Here is a 19174-nt window from a genome sequence, read left to right as displayed (position 1 = left end):
GATTGGTGCAGCCAACCCCCTGCTGGAGGCTTTTGGGAATGCGAAGACCGTTCGGAACAACAACAGCAGCCGCTTCGGGAAGTTTGTGGAGATCCACTTCAACGAGAAGGTGACTTCATTGCAATTGGCCGCCAGTGTTTCAGTCCGAGTCTTGCAGGAAACCATAACATTGATGTTTCAGCCAAGAACTACAGAACCAGCAGGACTTGGTAAACATGTCTGGATGGTGAGCTGGCAGAGAGACCTCTGGATCCGTTTCGCCGACACTGTAAACCACAGACGTTATGAATCGGGGGGGACCCCAGGGCTCGGTGCTTGACTCCCTTCTTTTTAAACATCCTTCTCAGTGTTTTTGGTTTGTCTTTGTTGCAGGTGATTCTCTAGTTATTATCTCTAAAATTATTCTATGGTCATTTTATCTCGGACATGTCCATGAAATGCCATCACCAACTGAGAGATGATTGGTCTAAACTGCTTCAGTCACAGTGAAGCATGAATTCATTGCTAGACATGTAGAGGTTTGACTCGACGCGTTCTGGCCTGCCTCTGGTCTGGATCACTGGTTAGATCCAGACCATGTTTCAGCTAATTTTTGTAGCGAAGCTCTACCATCGTCTTCCTGAGCATTGTTCCCAGTTCCTGCCATTCTCCTCTCTGCTGCCTCTGGCCCAGTACAATCAGGCTGCATTTCACCTTTGACCCCTGGGAGGACAGATTTCTGAAGAAGTGTGTTGTCTGTTTCCCACCAGAACGCGGTTGTCGGCGGATTTGTGTCCCACTACCTGCTGGAGAAGTCCCGGATCTGCACACAGAGCTCTGAGGAGAGGAACTACCACATCTTCTACCGCCTGTGCGCTGGAGCGCCGGAGGACATTCGCCAGAAGTTCCATCTCAGCTCCCCGGACACCTTCAGGGTAGGAACGCCAGATTGCTAACGGGCCAATCAGAGCTCCAGTATCGGAGCCGCAACCAAACCCAGAGCCTGGTAGCGGCAAGAGCCTTTGGGTCCAAACTGGAGACTCACCTGGCATGACTAGAGTGTCCAGCAGGCCTCAGCAGGCCCGATCCGATCCAGTCTTGACATGTTGAGGTGTTGGAATACAGGATGCAGCGTTGCTCCATCTCCTGCAGCCAGTCACCATGCAGACCTCTGCAGCACATTCTGTCTGCTGATTGGAAATCAGATGTTCAGAAAGGGAACTTCCTCGGCTTTCTGTGAACACGGAGAAGAATTATTGAGATTGGTAAAGAGCAAACCGAGCACCAAATGTAAAGCTGAGTTTCAGCCTGCAGGAGAAATGGGGCAGGTCTGATTCTGCAGGGAATATCCTGACCTGTCCTGCAGCTGCACTGCCTGCCCTGAACACCAGGGGGCAGCAGAGGACAGAGCCTGCCTGGAGGAACACTATGACTATGTTAAAAATGATCAATGTTCTCCAGACTGGAAATATTGACTAAATTAAATGTTTGATTTTTTTCAGTGTTGCTGCAGCAACACATTTCAACCGCTTAAACAAGATTTAATGAATTAAGACTCAGTTTTTAATTTGATCTGACATAATTCTTTATAAATGGTTGTGATTTATGAAATCCAATTTTCCAGAAATGGAGATGCATATTGATGGTTTTGTGCCTTTGCCTCTGCTGCAGTATCTGAACAGAGGATGCACTCGCTTCTTCGCCACCAAAGACACGGATCAGCAGATTCTGCAGAACCGGAAGAGTTCAGAGGTAAACCTGTTCTGGCTGCAGACAGATCAGCATTAATGGTAATAATAATACTAATTATAATAAACAGCTATTAGCATTTGCTGGTTTGTATTTGTCTCCAGAGGGGCTGAAGCAGCAGAACCAAACAGGAAACCCATTGAGTTCTTTTCCCTGAGGGCTCCAAAGTTAAATTAATTAAAGTTTGACATTGTTTTAAATTTTTATCCTGTTATACTAATCAGAATACTGTATTTAAGTCAGGATGTTTTCATTTGATTGTTTCTAATATGTTAAAGTTTTGATCTCTGTGTCACTTTGAATAATAATAATAATAATGCGTTTTATTTGCCAGCACCTTTCAAACCCCCAGAACCTTTTACAACATTAAAAACACAAATTAAACAGTAAAAATGGCTGCAAGACACAAAACCACAAAATAACGGCAGTTAAAGTGAGAAGGAAGCTTCGAGCTTTGAGTCGACGTTCCGGGTGTCAGGAGGAGCAGCGTTCCTTTTCCCCACGCTGCTGAGACGGACCAGAGGCTCTGAGGATGAGGAAGAGGAAGAATGAAGGTGAAGGGCAGGCGATGAGCAGCAGGTCAGACTGATGAGGGCAAAGGTTAGGAAGTTGTAGTAAAATGCAGTGATGTGGTGAAATGAGGCCGTTTTGGTGGCGATGAGAGCAGCAGAGACTGGAACCAGTAGAAGTTTACAGATCGATTTATGAGGCAGAGCAACGAGGAGGGAATTATGGGAGAAATGACCAGAACATGAAGGCAGAGAGCAGAGAGAGGAAATATTACAGAGGTGGAAATTATTGTTAATATGAGAGAAAAGAGACAGTATTGTTGAGAAAGACGTGTTCAACCTGAGGGCTGGAGAGACCAAGAACTGTCAGCGGTGAGGAGAGAAAAGGCTCTTTTCCGTCTTTCAGGAGGAGAGTGTTGGTGATTCTGTGCTGTGACCAGGATGAAAACCGGACCGGAACCTTTAATCATATTTATTTATATTTATTTGTGTCAGATTGGATGTTTGTTGGGAAAGCTGACTCAGCATCAACCCGGCCAGTCAGAAATCCACCAACGATATTCACAGAATGATATTACATTTCAATTGCCTCAAGGACAGTTTTACAGAAATTAGGCTGGACACTTTGTCTCCACGGTGACGGTGAAGCTCTCAGCCAATCAGATTCCTCTGCAGAAATAAAAGGAAACATCAGCATAGCTGGGAGCATCAGCAGGCTGAACAGGTGAAGGAGGTAGATGAATAAAAATGTCCAGGTTGGAACCTGCAGAGACTGAATCTACCTGGAATCAGGTGATAGGTGGCGCTCCTGAGCCAGAAACTGTTCCAAAGATGATTGAGGAGCAGCAGTAGGAGAAACGTTCAGTTTAAGGTTTGAACAGTGAGACGGCGCCCTCTTCAGGCCGGGAGTTCATCACAGGGTGCGTTGTTTCCTCAGCACAGTAAAGCCGGCCCGCTGAAGGACCCGCTGCTGGACGACCACGGAGACTTCACCAGGATGAGCGTCGCCATGAAGAAGATCGGCCTGGGCGACACCGAGAAGCTGGACCTGTTCCGGGTGGTGGCCGGCGTTCTGCATCTGGGCAACATCGACTTCGAGGAGGCCGGAAGCACCTCAGGTGAGCCGCCCAGATTCAGCCTCTGGTTCCCCTGGTTCTGATGGTTCTTCTGGTTCCTCTGGTTCTGATGGGTCGCCGGTCAGCTGACATCAAACAATGTTTGCTTAATTTCTTTTCTTTTGGGAAATGTTCCAACTAGATCAAATCGTTGAACTCGCATTCTGAGGCGCTCAGGAAGAGCGGATGTGAGTCGACCGGCGACCCGTCAGAACAGGAGGTTCAAACTCCAACAACAATATAAAGGTCAAAGGTTGACCTCTTCTTCCATACAAAAGATATTTTTTCTACACAGTTTTGTTAATAGTAAACAGGTTTGGATAATAAAAATGACAGAAATTGTTCTTTTCTTTTAATTATTAAAAAAAAATCTCAAGTACTCACATCTGCTGGAACCATCAAACTGTCCGTCATTCTGGGTCATCCAGAATCAGGAAAGCTCCAACAGCGAATCACAAGTTAAAAGTCCAACAGCGTGGGCTTAGGGGATAGCATGACCCACATTTGGAGGCCCTCAGTCCTCGACGCGGCAGTCGCTGGTTCGATTCCCGGACCTGGACGACGTTTGCCGCATGTCTTCCCCTCTCTTATTCCCCCTTCCTGTCAGTCTACTTTCAAATAAGGGACATCAGAGCCCACAAAAGACCCCCTGGAGGGGGGGAAAAGTCCAACAGCGTATCTGCCTTGGTAAATCACTACTGATGACTACATTAGTAAGATCAGGCAGCAGGAAGCCATACATGTATGATTGTTGTAAAGGCCGAGCCAAGAAAATTCATGTCTGTATCAAACAAGCTTCACTGCTGGATCATGAAGCAGCTCCCAGTCTCAGATTGGTGACCCCTGACCTATGACAGGCTCCACTTTAACCAGATCAACAGCAAAACCAAAGATTTTCCCTCCACATTGTCTTGCAGGCGGCTGCACCATCAGGAACCAGTCGGGCCAGACGCTGCAGCACTGCGCTGAGCTGCTGGGCCTGGAGCAAGACGACCTCAGGGTCAGCCTCACCACCAGGGTTATGCTCACGTCTGCAGGAGGCGCCAAGGGGACGGCCATCAAGTAAGAGCTGCTGCTCACCAAACACACACACACATCTTTTGATTGGCTGTCTTTGTGGGGACTTTCCAGTGACTTCCATTCATTTCTACAGCCTAATCCTAATCCTAGTCCTAATCCAAAAACAGGATTCAAGCTTTGGTCCCCACAAAGGTTTACAAACACACACACACACGCACACACACACAGGACTTCAGCCTAAACGGAACAAATTCTCCTGAATCCAAAAGCACTCCACACTTTTCAGTTTCCACTAGTGAACATGCTGCCAGGTTCTGCTCTGCTGAAGGTGTGTAAGATGTTGTTAGAAGTTGATCAGAAACAAACAGTTGAACTGACTGCTGGTGAGCAGAACCATTAAGAACACAAGCTGACGACCCATTAGTCGTATAAAGCTCAGGTTGCTGGAACCGGGCCTTCTGGACCCGACTGAGGTTCTGACCAGTTCTGAAGAACCGGCCAGCTGCTCATACTGGCCCTAACCTCCACAGACCGAGCCGGGCCACTACAGAATCGGCACATTATTGTTGAGTGGAAGCCATCCTGCATCTGTAATGCTGCTCAGATTAACATAAACATTAGCATCGTACGATACAGAAATCTGAAACTTTCAATCTCTGAAGTAGTTTTCTTTCTCTCACATCATCGTTTGATTTTGTTTAAAAAAATTGCCTTCAAGGGATGCAGCATTCTATGCTACCTATCTTAGCTGTGCTACCTGTGTTAGCTGTGCTACCTGTCAACACAGGTAGCACAGGTAGCAGTGTTAGCAGTGTTAGCTAACACTGCTAGCACTATGTTAGCAGTGTTAGCTATGTTAGCAATGTTAGCTATGATACTTATGTTAGCTGTGGTACCTGTGTTAGCTGTGATACCAATGTTAGCAGTGTTAGCTGTGCTACCTATGTTAGCTGTGCTATCGATGTTAGCACCATTAGCTATGATACTTGTTAGCTGTGCTATCGATGTTAGCTGTGCTACCTATGTTAGCTGTGCTATCAATGTTAGCTGTGATACCTATGTTAACAGTGTTAGCTGTGCTACCTATGTTAGCAGTGTTAGCTAAGATACTTATGTTAGCTGTGATACCTATGTTAGCAGTGTTAGCTATACTTGTGTTAGCTGTGCTACCTATGTTAGCAGCATTAGCTAAGATACTTATGTCAGCTGTGCTACCTATGTTAGCAGCTTTGGCTATGATACTTATGTTAGCTGTATCTTAGCTAACATAAGATACAGCTAACATAGCTGTATCTTAGCTAATATACAACTTAGCTGATACTACCTGTTAACTTAGCAGTACCTGCTAACTGTGATACCTGTTAGCAGGTCGATTCTGCAGGTCGGTGATGCTGAAGTCTGAGGGCTGGTAGCTGTCTGGTTTCTCCCTGCAGCAGATTAGTTTGTGCTTTTCTTATCTTAGCAGAGGTCAAAGATTGACCTCTTCTTCGCTTGGTCCAACAATTAACGGCATGACTCCTCTTAGCTTCTGCAGTCAGCAATGCTTTCTGCTGAAAGACCCGATCTGTGGTCGACCAACCCGACACGCTCCTGTTCCTGGCAGCTGTTGCTAACCTGATTGTGAGGTCGCCAGCTCACTCTCCCTAGTGAAGTCTGTAAAGGTCAGAGGTCACCCCGTGTCTCCCCAGGGTGCCCCTGAAGGTGGAGCAGGCCAACAACGCCCGGGATGCGCTGGCCAAGGCCACCTACAGCCGGCTCTTCGACCACGTGGTGACGCGGGTCAACCAGTGCTTCCCCTTCGACTCCTCGGCTAACTTCATCGGCGTGCTGGACATCGCCGGCTTTGGTCAGTCCACGATGAGGAAGAGGGGTCGTGGGAGGGAGATGACCTCTGACTTTCTCTCTGTCTTCCAGAATACTTTGAACACAACAGCTTTGAGCAGTTCTGCATCAACTACTGCAACGAGAAGCTGCAGCAATTCTTCAACGAGCGCATTCTGAAGGAGGTGAGCTGCTGCCATGACAACGGACCCAGTCACTTGGGTTCTGGTTTCCTGCGATATCCTAGCAGCACCCAGGAAGCTGGAAGCAGCATCCTGATTGGACCTAGTCTCTCTCACCGTCATGGTCTGGTTTGCTCCGCAGGAACAAGAGCTGTACCAGAAGGAGGGGCTGGGGGTCAACGAGGTTCACTACGTGGACAACCAGGACTGCATCGGTAGGTCCCTCTGGACGTCCCGCAGCTGCTGCTTCCTCCTCCTCTTCATCAGGGGGTCTCCTCTGTCTCTGCAGACCTGGTGGAGGCCAAGCTGGTGGGCATTCTGGACATCTTAGACGAGGAGAACCGCCTGCCTCAGCCCAGTGACCAGCACTTCACCGACACGGTTCACAGCAAACACAGGAACCACTTCCGCCTCACGGTGAGTCCCGCTGCTGCAGCTGAAGCCTGGAACCAGTGGCTTACTAAAAACGCCCTGCCAGCTCACAGACCCACATGGATAGTCACAACATCATTGGGGAACGAACCCGACTTTGCCTAGAAAGTCCAGATCAGTTGGTGAGGTGTGAACCCTAGACGACCTCTGACCTCTGGTCCTCCAAACCTCGGTCTGGTTTCGGTTTGAATGTGAACACCAAGCGGTCTGGGGACTGCTCCAAAATCAGGAAGTGGACTACAGCGCAGGGCATTCTGGGTAAATCCAACCAAAGCTAACGTGCTAGCCTAGCGCTAGCAGCAGAAATGTCTCCTGGTCTTCAGCCAAAGACTAAAGAGAAATCCTCCAACACTAAAATCTGACGCCTCCATCTTGTTTCCATCTGGTGAAGAAGGAAGTTGCTCTCAGTGTCTTCAGAGGTTTTTGTGTGGTTTCCTTCAGTGGTTGTTGGTGCAGCGCCCCCACAGGCCAGGAGGGGAACAGGCTGGTTTGACTCAGAACCACAGCAGCTGCAGGTGGAGCAGATGTTCTGGTTCCAGTAGAACCGGGTCTACAGGACCATAAGGAGGGAAACAGACTTAGAGGCCAGAAAACAACTAGAATCTGTGATCAGATGAGTTTAGTTTCTTGAAATAATAAAAGCTTTTTATCTCCACATCCAATGATCAGCTGGTGAAGGAAGTACTTTGTATTTTCAAAATAAAGGACCTGAATGTTACTGCGTAAATCCTCTAGTCTGAACTGGAACCAGCTTAAATCAGCTCAGTTGGTTCTGGTGGTTCTGGGAAAACGTCCTGATGACTCTGTCTCTGTCTCCCCCAGATTCCCAGGAAGTCCAAGCTGGCCGTCCACCGGAACGTCCGGGACGACGAAGGTTTCATCATCCGCCACTTTGCCGGAGCCGTGTGCTACGAGACGGTGGGTTGAGCTGGGGAGCCGGCAGCCCGGTCCGGTCCGGTCCGGCCCGGATCACCTGAACTTGGTCCGGCTGCCTGGTCGGACCCCTGCAGGGTCTGACCGTGTCCTCGTGTCTCTCATCAGACCCAGTTTGTGGAGAAGAACAACGACGCGCTGCACATGTCCCTGGAGAGCCTGGTGAGCGAGTCCAAGGACCGCTTCGTCCGCCGGCTCTTTGAGAACGCTGCCGGCAGCCGGGACGCCAAGCAGAAGGCCGGGAAGCTCAGCTTCATCAGCGTCGGAAACAAGTTTAAGGTGAGCCGGACGCCGAGCACAACCTCTGACCCGCTGGGCTGACCTGACGGGCTTTGATGGGCTCTGGTTCCTGTCAGCTCCTGTGTTTCTATGGTAACCACATCCTGTGAATGCTTGCGTGTCCTCGAGCAGAAATGTGGTCATGAACCAACTGCTTTAATGACAGAGCTCCTGTTTCTCCTGCAGATGCAGCTGAATATTCTCCTGGACAAGCTGCGCAGCACGGTGAGTCATGTTCCCATCCAGGGCCGCTGGTTCTGGTTCTGCTCTCTGGGTCTGACTGATCCGCTTCTCCTTCAGGGCTCCAGCTTCATCCGCTGCGTCAAACCCAACCTGAAGATGGTCAGCCACCAGTTTGAAGGAGCTCAGATCCTCTCCCAGCTGCAGTGCTCCGGTACGAACCGCTGGAGCTCCTTCCTGTTTCTGGCAGTAGCTGCTTCGCTGATGATTGGCTTTAATTGACTCAGCGTGCAGAGAAGACAGTACAATCTCCTCTAATTAACATCAATTGTTCTCCACAAGAAGCTGAGAGCATTTTCATCTCCTGCAGCTAGAGAGGTTTGAGGCTCTGCTTCATTTTCAGATTAAAGGACTAACTGGACCAGCACCTGGTGAGTTTAAGGAGAGAAGCTCCTTCAACATCTAAAACCTGCAGGACGTTGTTCCTGGAGGTCCAGGGTTTGAAACGCTGCCACAGGCTGACCGAGCCTCTGAGGGACACGCCACAGAGCGAGGCCCCACACACTCCCTCTGAGTGGGTGGTGGTCCTGCCCTGACCCTCAATGTCACTTGTATTTCTAAAGCACTTTTTTTACTTTATTTATTTATTTATTTTTAGTAATAACATACAAACATGAATACAAACTTCCGACTCATATTGACATTTACCAGTTACATTAAACGTGGCATCGGAAGGTGAGATAATAAGTTTTCTTATCAGGTGTGAGAATGAATACAAAACATCTAAACAAAAACAACACAAAAACCGTAAATAAAAATAATACAAGCTTACAGTTAGATCCTCCTAGAGATAAAGTGGTAACATAGTCTTGGGTGCCACGGCATGTTAGTTTGGTCCAATAGGAGGGAGATTCACCAATTACATCATTGGATTAGTAGCGCTGTAATAAACTTCCATCTCGTATTAATAGTAGCTTCTTGGAGCCTTAAGGAATATGTGATTTTTTCCATCAAATAAATGTCCCAAACTTTCTGAATCCATATGTTGTATGTTGGAGGTGATGCTTTCAGCCATCTGATAGTTATACACTTCAATGCTGCAGTCAGCAAAATCCTTAGGAGATATCTATCAGCCTTTCTGTCTATTCCATCGGGTATTACTCCTAGAATTGCCACCAAGGGGGTTTTTGGAATATTTTTCCTGAAAATTATCTTGAGGGCATCAGAGATATCCTTCCAAAATTCACTTAATTTAGGGCAACACCACAGAATATGAGTCTGGTTGGCGTTCCGTGTCCCACAGTTTCTCCAGCATAGATTGGGTTGTGTGGGTTACATTTTACTGGTTATCACTGGTGTTCTGGAAAACCGGATTATTATTTTCCACTTGAATTCTCTCCATGTATTAGAGTTTGTTGTCAAATGTGTTTCTGTACAGATTTCGTCCCAAGCGTCCCAAATTATTGAGGCCTGTAATTCAGTCTCCCATTTATGTTTTGTTTGTATATTCATGGAGAGAAACAGGTCATACATTTTACTAATTACTTTATTGTTCCCCTTTGTATATCCATTAGGAAATTTTCTATAGGTGTGGGTTCAAGAAGTTTAGTCCAATTGTCATGTGTCATCAGAAAGGTTCTAAGTTGTAAATATCTATAGAAGTCTGATTTAGGGAGCCCAAATTCGTTTTTCAACTGTTCAAAGGTTTTGAAATTTCCTTTATCAGTTGGTTGGTAAATATGAGACCAATAAAAGGATTTTAAAATCAATCTGATAAGAAACTGGCAGCCAATGCAGATGCTGGAGTTATGCGCTCTGGTTTCCACGTTCCAGTCAAAAATCATTTGGAGACGCCGTAGAGAAGATTGGTCCATATTTTGATATAATGAGTTGCCGTCGTCTAAACGTGTAGTGATGAAAACGTGGAAACGTTTCTTCTGGATTTAACCTTTGCTAGAAGATGAAAACAGCGACAGAGCTCACTGCTGGTCGTTCATGTCACATGGGAAATAAAATTGAACGAACTTGATTGCGAACGGATCAGCTGCCTGAAGGTTCAGACATGTTGAGGTTCTGTTCTGGGCCGTGTTCTGCAGGAATGGTGTCGGTTCTGGACCTGATGCAGGGCGGCTTTCCCTCCAGAGCTCCTTTCCATGAACTCTACAACATGTACCAGAAGTACATGCCGCCCAAGCTGACCCGCCTCGACCCGCGGCTCTTCTGTAAGGTGAGTTCTTGTAGCTCTGGACCGGAACCGGGCCCTGGCGGCTGATTGTAAGAACCTTGTTGTGTTTTCCTGTTGCAGGCTTTGTTCAAAGCTCTGGGACTCGACGAGAACGACTACAAGTTCGGCCTCACCAAAGTGTTCTTCCGCCCTGGAAAGGTGAGATCCTTCCTTCCTTTCTGCACCAGACTAACCGATCTGCCGACCAGAACCGAGCCTGTTGGCTCTGGAGGCCCGACTCGGACCAGGGAAATCCTTCACCAGAACATCGGACAGCAGAGTGACAGTCAGGCTCTCAAACGGAGCAGAGACGTTACTTACTGTTCTGATTGGTTTCCAGTTCGCAGAGTTTGACCAGATCATGAGGTCCGACCCGGAGCACCTGGCGGCGCTGGTCCAGAAGGTCAACACATGGCTGATCCACAGCCGCTGGAAGAAGGTCCAGTGGTGCGCTCTGTCCGTCATCAAGCGTAAGCAGCTTCATCACCTCACGTTTCATCGTTTCTCCTGAAGCGTTGCTTCTTTACTGCCGGAAACTTTCTCCATCCACACCAATCAGTCGTTTCTGGTTCAACCTCCTGCTATCGGACCAGAACCTCAAGAACTACTGAGCCGATTCAGATCATGACAGAAAACTGGAAACCTGTGGATTTATAAATGCTGACACTAATCAGGCCATCATTGATCCAGGCTGAAATCATTCGCTGTAATGAAGAGGCACAACGATTCTGTTGGTCAGAACCAACCAGGACTGGTCCAGAACTGGTTGGTTCTGGTTGGTTCAGGTGGTTACTGCACCATCTGATGCAGCATCAGGACTTTAAAAATCTTTAGATTTTTGTTTCCAGCTCTCAACATATTTACTTCATTGCAGTTTCATGTCTGAGCCACTAGATGTCTCCACCTGGCAGACTCTGGGCCTTTACCTTCCCATTCTCTGCGGTTCTGGTGTCGTGTCCAGTTTGGGTCCAGCTGTTTAAACTGGTTCCTGTCTGTCTGTTACAGTGAAGAACAAGATCCTGTACCGGGCCGGCGCCTGCATCACCATGCAGAAGACGGTCCGCATGTGGCTCTGCAGGAAGAAGCACAAGCCTCGGTGGGTTACACTTCCTGTTCCGCTTCCTGTCCTTGGTTAGCAGCTTCCTCCTCCATCTCTCTGACCGCCACGCTCCCTCCATTTCATTATCCGTCATTCCCCAGCCGCCGCCGCCAGCGTTCTGCTCGTTGCGTTCTTTGCGTGCGACGGTTCCGGGCGGCCGATCCGTCTGATTAGAACCGTTTGGAGCGTCGTTTCCTTCATCCTCTCTGACAGCCTGCTGATCTGTGCTGAGCGGCGCCGTCAGGGATTACTGGAGCGACGACGACTGCAGGGAATTCTGCAGTGATGGACAAGATCGGGTCACAGTCGGAACCAGAATCGCTCTGGTTCTGGAACCACTGGTTCAGAACCTCATGACTCAAACAGCAGACTGGGAGCCGGACTCGTTTCTGTTGATCGTATCGGTTCTTTGAATCATGAATGCTTCTGGGTGAACTTTGACCTGAAGCCAAACTCGACGTAGAGAGGAAATGTGTTCAAAATGATCGATGTTGGAATAATGGCGAGTCGCCCTGCTAGCTGACCCGGTTGTGTGTCTGCAGCATCGACGGGCTGGTGAAGGTCCAGAACCTGAGGAAGAGGATGGGCCGCTTCACGGAGGTGGTGGGAGGCCTGAAGGAGGGAAAGCAGGAGATGAGCCAGCAGATCCAGGAGCTGGAGAACGCCATCAACGCCCTGATGCTGAAGATCAAGGTGAGGTTCTGGTGGTTCTGGTGGGTTGGCAGCACATTTGGGCCAGTTGTTGTTGTGTGAGCCCATCCATGGATGCGTATATATCCAGTTTTCTTTCTTCAGTCCTTTCTGGACCAGGTGGCGCAATAGAGCCAACGTTTGGGCGTGATGGTTTGCCGTAGTTAGCAGCTGCTGACAGCTGATGACGATGGATGTCCTGGCAGAATCCAGGTTTTAAATAGGCCGGTCTGCTGGCTCTGACGGGCTCATAGTGCCGGGAATGACGGCTGTACGGACGAACTTTGTCGTCTGAGCGATGTCATGGTAACGACAGCTGAGTGGTTACCATGACAGTCCTGACCATAAAGTCAGACGTAGACCAGCCAAATCCTCAGCTTGAAATTTCTGAACCTGACCTCTGACCCTCTGTGCCTGCGTTTTAGAACACCGTGATGAGCCGCATCGACATCGACCACGAGTACCAGGTTCTGGTGAAGCGGTCGGAAAAGCTGCTGACGGACCTGCAGAACAAGAAGAAGGAGGAGGAGGAGCGCGAGCGTCTGCGCCGCATCCAGGAGGAGATGGAGCGTGAGAGGAAGAGGAGGGAGGAGGAGGAGCAGCACCGCAGGCAGGAGGAGGAGGAGCGCCGCCTGTAAGTAGGAACATCCAATCGCAGCGCAGGTCCACAGTCTGTTGGAGTAATCTGATTACTCTGGATCAGTTCAGACTCAGCTTGGCAGAAATACGTTTTCCTGTCAGCCCGAAATTTTTGACGCAGAAAAAATATTGGAAAGCTTTATTATATGTCCCGCTGCGCTGGTGGGTCCGGGTTGGTCGGAAGGTTTGAGCCTCTTCTGGTTCCTCCGGCCTGATGATCCGCAGCTGCTGTTGGCTCAGAGCCGGGACCCAGAATTGGGAGCCCTCCCCTTCCTGCGGCGGTGGTGGCGCTCTGCATGCGGGTCACGGCCCGCTGCGCGTTCAGGCTGCAGCCTGGGAGTCTTTAGCAGGACTGATGGGAGCCGTCGTGTTCGTCACAAGCCGCCGCTCACTAATGTCACACATTAGAGACGACAGGCTGAGCTTTATGTCTCGTTCCCCCTGCGCCGCACGCTGAAGGTTGCAGCCTGCTGAAGGTTGTGGCCTGAGACGTGCAGCCTTCATCTGCACGTTTCCCAGCAGAATGACCTTCAGCTGTCCTGATCTCAGATCTGCAGCGGTGAAAAAAAGTCAGTATATTGGACGAAGTTTCAGTAGAATAAATCTGTCACGATCATTTCTATAAAAACATTTTGATTTAATCTGAATCTAACTGAACCCCAAAACAATTGTCTAAATCAGTTCTTCTGTCTTGGTCTCTGTGCAAATTGTGACATTTTCATCTCAATTTAATTGGGCTTAAGGCTGCCTCAGTGCTGCCCTCTTTGGGTTGGATGGTGGTACCGCAGGTGATCTTTATTAACTAAGTCAGACACGCCCCCTGGTGGACAGTCAGCATTTGGGCTAGCTAGCATGGCTCGTGTGTTTCTCAGTAAGTTGCTAGTTTCATATATGAAAGTTATAAACGTGTTGCTTGTCAGACTTTTCTGAAACTCTGACATTCCTAGGGTGTAGTGGTTCAACCTTACCATTAGGGGCGCTGTGTCCAGTTTGAGTCACATGTTCATAACTCATGCTGACAACAGCTTTGTAACTGGACTGATGGACATCCAAACGTCTTCCAATCCAAACTGCTAGCAGAGCAGCGTGGAGCTGTGGCGGCTGAATGTACTGATTTAGCTTGTTGAGCTCTGGAACATCCACAGTTCATGAGCAAACGGCAAGATAATGTTTCAATAAAAACCCAGAACTTGAGACATTCTGTGGTGGCGCAGAGGGTTTGAAGGCCTTAGTCCTCAACACGGATGTCGCGGGTTCGACTCCGGGTCCTGATGACCTTTGCCGCATGTCTTCCCCCCTCTCCTCACCCTCCTTCCTGTCGGACTATTGTCACAAAAATACGAGCCACTAGCGCCGCAAAAACTCTTTGGAGGAAAAAAAACAACAAAAAAACCCAGAACATTCTGTCCACCGTTTCTCATCCGCTCGGCCCGGTCCACAGCCCTGACGGTTTCCCAATGCCTGTTGATCATTAGGGAATGTCTTCGGACTGGAACCCAGGACTTCTACAGAGATGGATGAACTTCCCTCTCTCCTTCCGTCTGTTCCTTTGTAGGAAGGCAGAGATGGAGCTGAAGAGGAAGCAGGAAGAGGAGGAAAGGAAGAAGAGGGAGGAAGAAGAGAGGCGGCTGCAGGTTGGTGTTTCTTCACGCTGGATGAGTTCACTGAAGATCATGTGTGAAACTCAAGTTCCTCCAAGGTTGTTCAACCGGAGCAGCAGCATTTAAAAATATTTAATATAACCTGGATCTCATTCAGACAGCGGCCTTTTGCTAGCATTCCTGCTAACCTGTTAGCTGCTAACTGCTAGCATTCCTGCTGACCTTGTTAGCTGTTAAATGCTAGCAGTCCTGCTAACCCTGTTATAACAGGAAGTGGAGGTGCATAGACATCCACAGAAACAGGAAGTAGGCTGTTCCTGGTTCCACCTGCTCAGGGACTATCTGGACCAAATAATCCAGATTGTAATCTGTCCCCAGGCGGAGCTGGAGCTCCAGCTGCAGGCGGAGCGGGAGGAGGAAGTGGCGCGGCAGGCGGTGCTGGAGCAGGAGCGGAGGGACCGGGAGCTGGCCATGCGGATCGCCCAGAGCGAGGCGGAGCTGATCCCCGACGAGACACTGAACGACTCTGGGCTGCGCAGGTACCCTGACCTTTGACCTCTAGGCTGAGGAAGCTCACAGTGACCTGCTCTGAACAAATCTATTTCCTGGTGTATGACAAAACAAAATTAGATTAATCTCCAAATGATGAAAAATCTGATAAATTCATATAAAGCTATAGAATTGTTTCTGGATGATGACGGTCCAGTTTCTCCTTCAGGCCTTAATGAACCAGAACCTGGACCTTGGTTTATTTGGATCACCATTAGCCATTTTTATAACGGCTACCCTTCCTGAGCTCAGGAGGAAACTAACAAAGTTCCACCATGTGTAGCAATGTTCTTCTTCTCTGGTGTTTGACGATGTTCTTCTTCTCTGGTGTTTGACGATGATGTTCTCCTGTTCCAGTAACGGCTCCTCCGTTCCATCGTCTCCAGAGAGAGCAGCGTAAGATCCTCAGACTTAACCTTTCTGATTAGCCCTGGCTCTTTCTGACCCCTGACCTGTGACCCCTGCATGCTGTAACAATCTAACAGAACCTCCTCACTTCCTACTAGAACCTTTTCCGACTTGATCAGCACCAGCTCTACCCTCCAGATGGTTCAGAACCAGAACCAGAGCAGTTCAAACATAAACTGCAAATTGTTAGAATCTCAGTGGTTGAATCCAGGTTCTGATTGTCTCAACAAGCTGGTTCCAGTTCAGAACCGGGTCAGAACCAGGACTGATACTGGAAGGAACCCAGCAAAGACGATTGGGTCAGCTTCCAGAGAACCAGGTCTGGCCCCGCCCACCGCCGTAGAAGAAAGTTCATTGGGTGACATCAGAGACAGCTGAGCTGTGGTTGGTTCTGATGGATCCGGTTCTGCTGGGTCCAGCTTGGTGGCCAATAGGACCCAGTGAAGGGTTCTGGCCCGGTTTCAGTAGGAACTGGTTCAACTGGTGACCAGTCCGACCTCCTCTGATTGGAGCTGATGTTCGAAGATGTATCAATGATTGATCGCCTGATTGATCGCCAGGGAGGAGAATGGCTCCTCCTCTTCATCGCTCCTCCTCTTCGTCGGCTCTAACTCTGACTCTCTCCAGTCTGCAGGTCGGCGCCAAGCTGAAGAGCTACACCATGTAGGTTCCTCTCACACACCTGCTGTCCTGCAGCATCTGGTCGGGTCCGTATGGACCAGAACCGGATCAGAACCAGTTAGAAAACCTGAACTGGTCAGAAACTGGGTTTTGGTTCTGGTTCTTCTGGGTAAACTGGGAGTTTGTTGGCCTCTTCTTCTTGGGTTAATTTCACATTGAGAGCAGAAACTGGTTTCTTCTTCTTGGGTTGAAATGTGCCTAAGCTCCGCCCACATCCTGCTAACCCGGCCCATCATGCTTTGCAGGGAGGAAATGGCGAAGGAGATGACCGAACTTCTGGCCCGGTGGGTAAAATCCGTCCGTTGGAACCAAATCTCTCCAATCTCTCTAAGATTCGGATCAGATTGCTAATCAGAACCAGGTGATCCAGATTGATCCAAACTGGTCCATAAAGAAGAAGGTTCTGGACCTGCGACCCATTGAAGGTTCTGACCCGTTGGTGAAGGAAGTTCAGACGTTTGGTGAACCGGGAATTGCTGCCCGGGTCTTATTCCCGCTCACACCTCCAGAACTGCCAGAACGTCTGACCCGAAAGATGGCCCGGGTTGGGCGTGGATTACAGCGCCACCAGCGGGCCTCCTGGTTTTTCTAGGTTTCTGATGAAGAGCTTTAATGTCCAGAACCAGCAGAGGTCCGGTCCAGCTGGTTCCGCTGATCTGCGCAGCTGGATGAAGACGAAATAATGGATCTCCTGGTTTCTGATGCAACGACAGAAATCAACATTTTAAATTAAAATTAATCAAATTCCTGAATTTCCAACATAAGAAGTTGCTGACAGTTCACAGATGGATTCTGCTCACTCTGTCCGTCGGACACTGGGTTCTACTGGGTTCTACTGGGTTCTACTGGGTTCTACTGGGTTCTACTGCATGCAGGTCTTTCTCCTCTCCTCCACTTGGTGTGTTTCTCACCCGTAACCCCCGTTCTGTTTGTAGAACTGGACTCTGATTCCACCTTTGAGCTCCTGATGGAGTTGAGTTCACTGGGAGTTCACTGGGAGTTCTGGTTCACCAACTGTTATGCTGGTCCAGAACTCTGGACTTCTCTTTGGATCAGAACAGTGATAAGAACCAGTTTCAGTGGGAAACTCAGTGAACTCGGGTGGCTCTTCGGCGTTCCCCCTCCTCCTCACCTGCACGTCTTCCTCTCACTTCCTGTTTCTTGTTTCTGCTTCCTGTCCCAGAGGGCCGCAGGTTCAGGCCAACAAAGCTGCTGCCAACGCCAAAAAGTTTGAGTTAAGCAAATGGAAGTACGCCGAGCTGCGGGACGCCATCAACACATCATGTGGTGAGTGAATTGGATCTGGGATTTGGATTAGATCTGGATCCAGGTTCATGTTTAGATCCAGATTGAAGTTCTGATCTAGTTTGGGATTTGGGTCCATCAACACGTTCTGTGGCAAACCATACACATCCAGAAGTTACTTGATTTTATGACGAGGGGCGGGGCTATTGGTTAGGGGCGGGGCTACTCAACTGTCAGCTCGATTTTCTGAATCTAATTGAAAGTATTAAACGGTCAGAACCAAGCAGCATTGGGTCGGTGCTGACTGAGTTCTTTGGGTCAAGGTTTGGGCGGTCTCAGGGTTGGTGAGCAGCTGAAGAGACAATGACTGTTAGTTCTGTTGGGTCCAGAGTGTATTATGGATCAGATCTGTCATGTTAATAAATTCTAACCCAAACCCAGTGAAGCTCCCTGAGTGGGTGGACCCAACAGAACCGTGTCCTGACCCGTCCTCCTCTCCCTCAGACATCGAGCTGCTGGCCGCCTGCAGGGAGGAGTTCCACCGGCGGCTGAAGGTGTACCACGCCTGGAAGGCCCGGAACAAGAAGAGGAACGCCGAGACGGAGCAGCGAGCGCCGCGCTCCGTCATGGACTACGGTACGCCGCTTCTGTTCTGGTTCTGAACCGGTTCTAGTTACACCAGCTCTTCAGATGTTCAGCTGAAGGTTCTGTTGGTCAGGAAATATCAGAACCTTCTAGCCACCTGAAGGTTCTGATCCAACTAGTTTTCTCAGAGGTTCTGGTTCTGAACAGGAAGTTCTGATGTTTCTGCCCCAAACAGGAAATGGATTTATGTCAGATTTTCAAAATAAAGCTTCTGCAGGTTCTGGTTCTGTACCAGAACCTGTCGGACCCGTTTGGGTCAGGCAGAATCGTCTTCATCCTGTGTCTCCGTGTTTCAGATGTTCCGTCTGCAGCCAGAGAAACACGTAAGTTCTGTAGAACCCGGCTAACCTCCACTAACCTGCTGGTTCCGCTGGTTCTGCTCCTAACTGGGCCTACTGGGACAGCTGGTTCTGCTTCTAGCTGCTCTGCTTCCTAGAGGGAGGGGGCGGGAGGGTCTCTGGTCTCCATGGCGACCAGACAAAGCTCATCAGAATCAGAACCTGGCTGAACCTTTGTGTTCAGATCCTGGTCAGAGAGGTACTGGTTCTGATCTGTTGTCCCGCTGGAGGTAGATGTTCTGGTGGTGCCGGTCTACACTGCGTCCAGAACAAAGTGTGATCGAGCAGAACCCGAGCAGAACCGTTTCAGGTTCTGATCCTCGACTGCTCCATCAGTGAAGTTCTGATCCAGCTGGATTTGGACTTGCTGGTTCTGCAGAACCTTTTCTGATTCTTCCCACATTCTGCATCTTCTGGTTCTGGGTCTCGTAGCGGCCTGTAGGCCCTGATAGACTGGGGCGTCTGGTTCTGGTCCATCTCCATGTCCTGTCGCCTCTAACATATCTCGTCCAATCAGCAGCCCAGCAGAGCTTGGCCCCGCCCCTCCCGGCGCTGCAGCAGGAGCTGTCGGCCAATCGGCAGCAGCGTTACTTCCGCATCCCGTTCATCCGGCCGGCGGAACAGTTCAAGGAGCCGCAGCAGAAGAAAGGCTGGTGGTACGCGCACTTCGACGGCGCCTGGATCGCCCGACAGATGGAGCTGCACCCCGACAAGCACCCCATCCTGCTGGTGGCAGGTCAGTGGGTGGGGCTAACGGGGTCACGACCTGCAGTGTGAATGGCAGTATTCATATACATCTTGTTACCGTTGGTTTGTGGGTTGGGGCTTGGTGATGCAGCAAAGGATCGTGGGTAGT

General features: G+C 49.4%; 1 protein-coding gene across 18 annotated transcripts in view; it reads left to right on the top strand.

The window, feature by feature from the left end:
• Positions 1–19174, top strand: part of myo6a (myosin VIa) — a 28284-nt gene that overhangs the window by 7763 nt on the left and 1347 nt on the right. For 3 of the 18 annotated variants that reach the window (XM_044106607.1, XM_044106608.1, XM_044106593.1), the window contains exons 8-35: positions 12–109; positions 750–914; positions 1651–1731; positions 3175–3355; positions 4270–4414; positions 6061–6218; positions 6287–6378; positions 6518–6590; positions 6665–6792; positions 7630–7725; positions 7849–8019; positions 8206–8244; positions 8320–8413; positions 10296–10426; positions 10505–10582; positions 10764–10893; positions 11429–11519; positions 12065–12215; positions 12638–12846; positions 14407–14485; positions 14831–14991; positions 15359–15397; positions 16037–16072; positions 16336–16374; positions 17274–17377; positions 17840–17971; positions 18277–18303; positions 18836–19054. In XM_044106607.1, the coding sequence (XP_043962542.1) occupies positions 12–109; positions 750–914; positions 1651–1731; positions 3175–3355; positions 4270–4414; positions 6061–6218; positions 6287–6378; positions 6518–6590; positions 6665–6792; positions 7630–7725; positions 7849–8019; positions 8206–8244; positions 8320–8413; positions 10296–10426; positions 10505–10582; positions 10764–10893; positions 11429–11519; positions 12065–12215; positions 12638–12846; positions 14407–14485; positions 14831–14991; positions 15359–15397; positions 16037–16072; positions 16336–16374; positions 17274–17377; positions 17840–17971; positions 18277–18303; positions 18836–19054 (3147 nt within the window). The remainder of the gene's footprint in view (positions 1–11; positions 110–749; positions 915–1650; positions 1732–3174; positions 3356–4269; positions 4415–6060; positions 6219–6286; positions 6379–6517; positions 6591–6664; positions 6793–7629; positions 7726–7848; positions 8020–8205; positions 8245–8319; positions 8414–10295; positions 10427–10504; positions 10583–10763; positions 10894–11428; positions 11520–12064; positions 12216–12637; positions 12847–14406; positions 14486–14830; positions 14992–15358; positions 15398–16036; positions 16073–16335; positions 16375–17273; positions 17378–17839; positions 17972–18276; positions 18304–18835; positions 19055–19174) is intronic. The other 15 variants (XM_044106594.1, XM_044106597.1, XM_044106599.1 and 12 more) reach the window with 15 other exon arrangements.

The sequence above is a fragment of the Gambusia affinis genome, linkage group LG22 (genome assembly GCF_019740435.1).
Source record: "Gambusia affinis linkage group LG22, SWU_Gaff_1.0, whole genome shotgun sequence".
Classification (NCBI taxonomy): Eukaryota; Metazoa; Chordata; class Actinopteri; order Cyprinodontiformes; family Poeciliidae; genus Gambusia; species Gambusia affinis.
The sequence above is the reverse complement of the archived record's forward strand: the minus strand, read 5'-3'. Positions and strand labels throughout refer to the sequence as shown.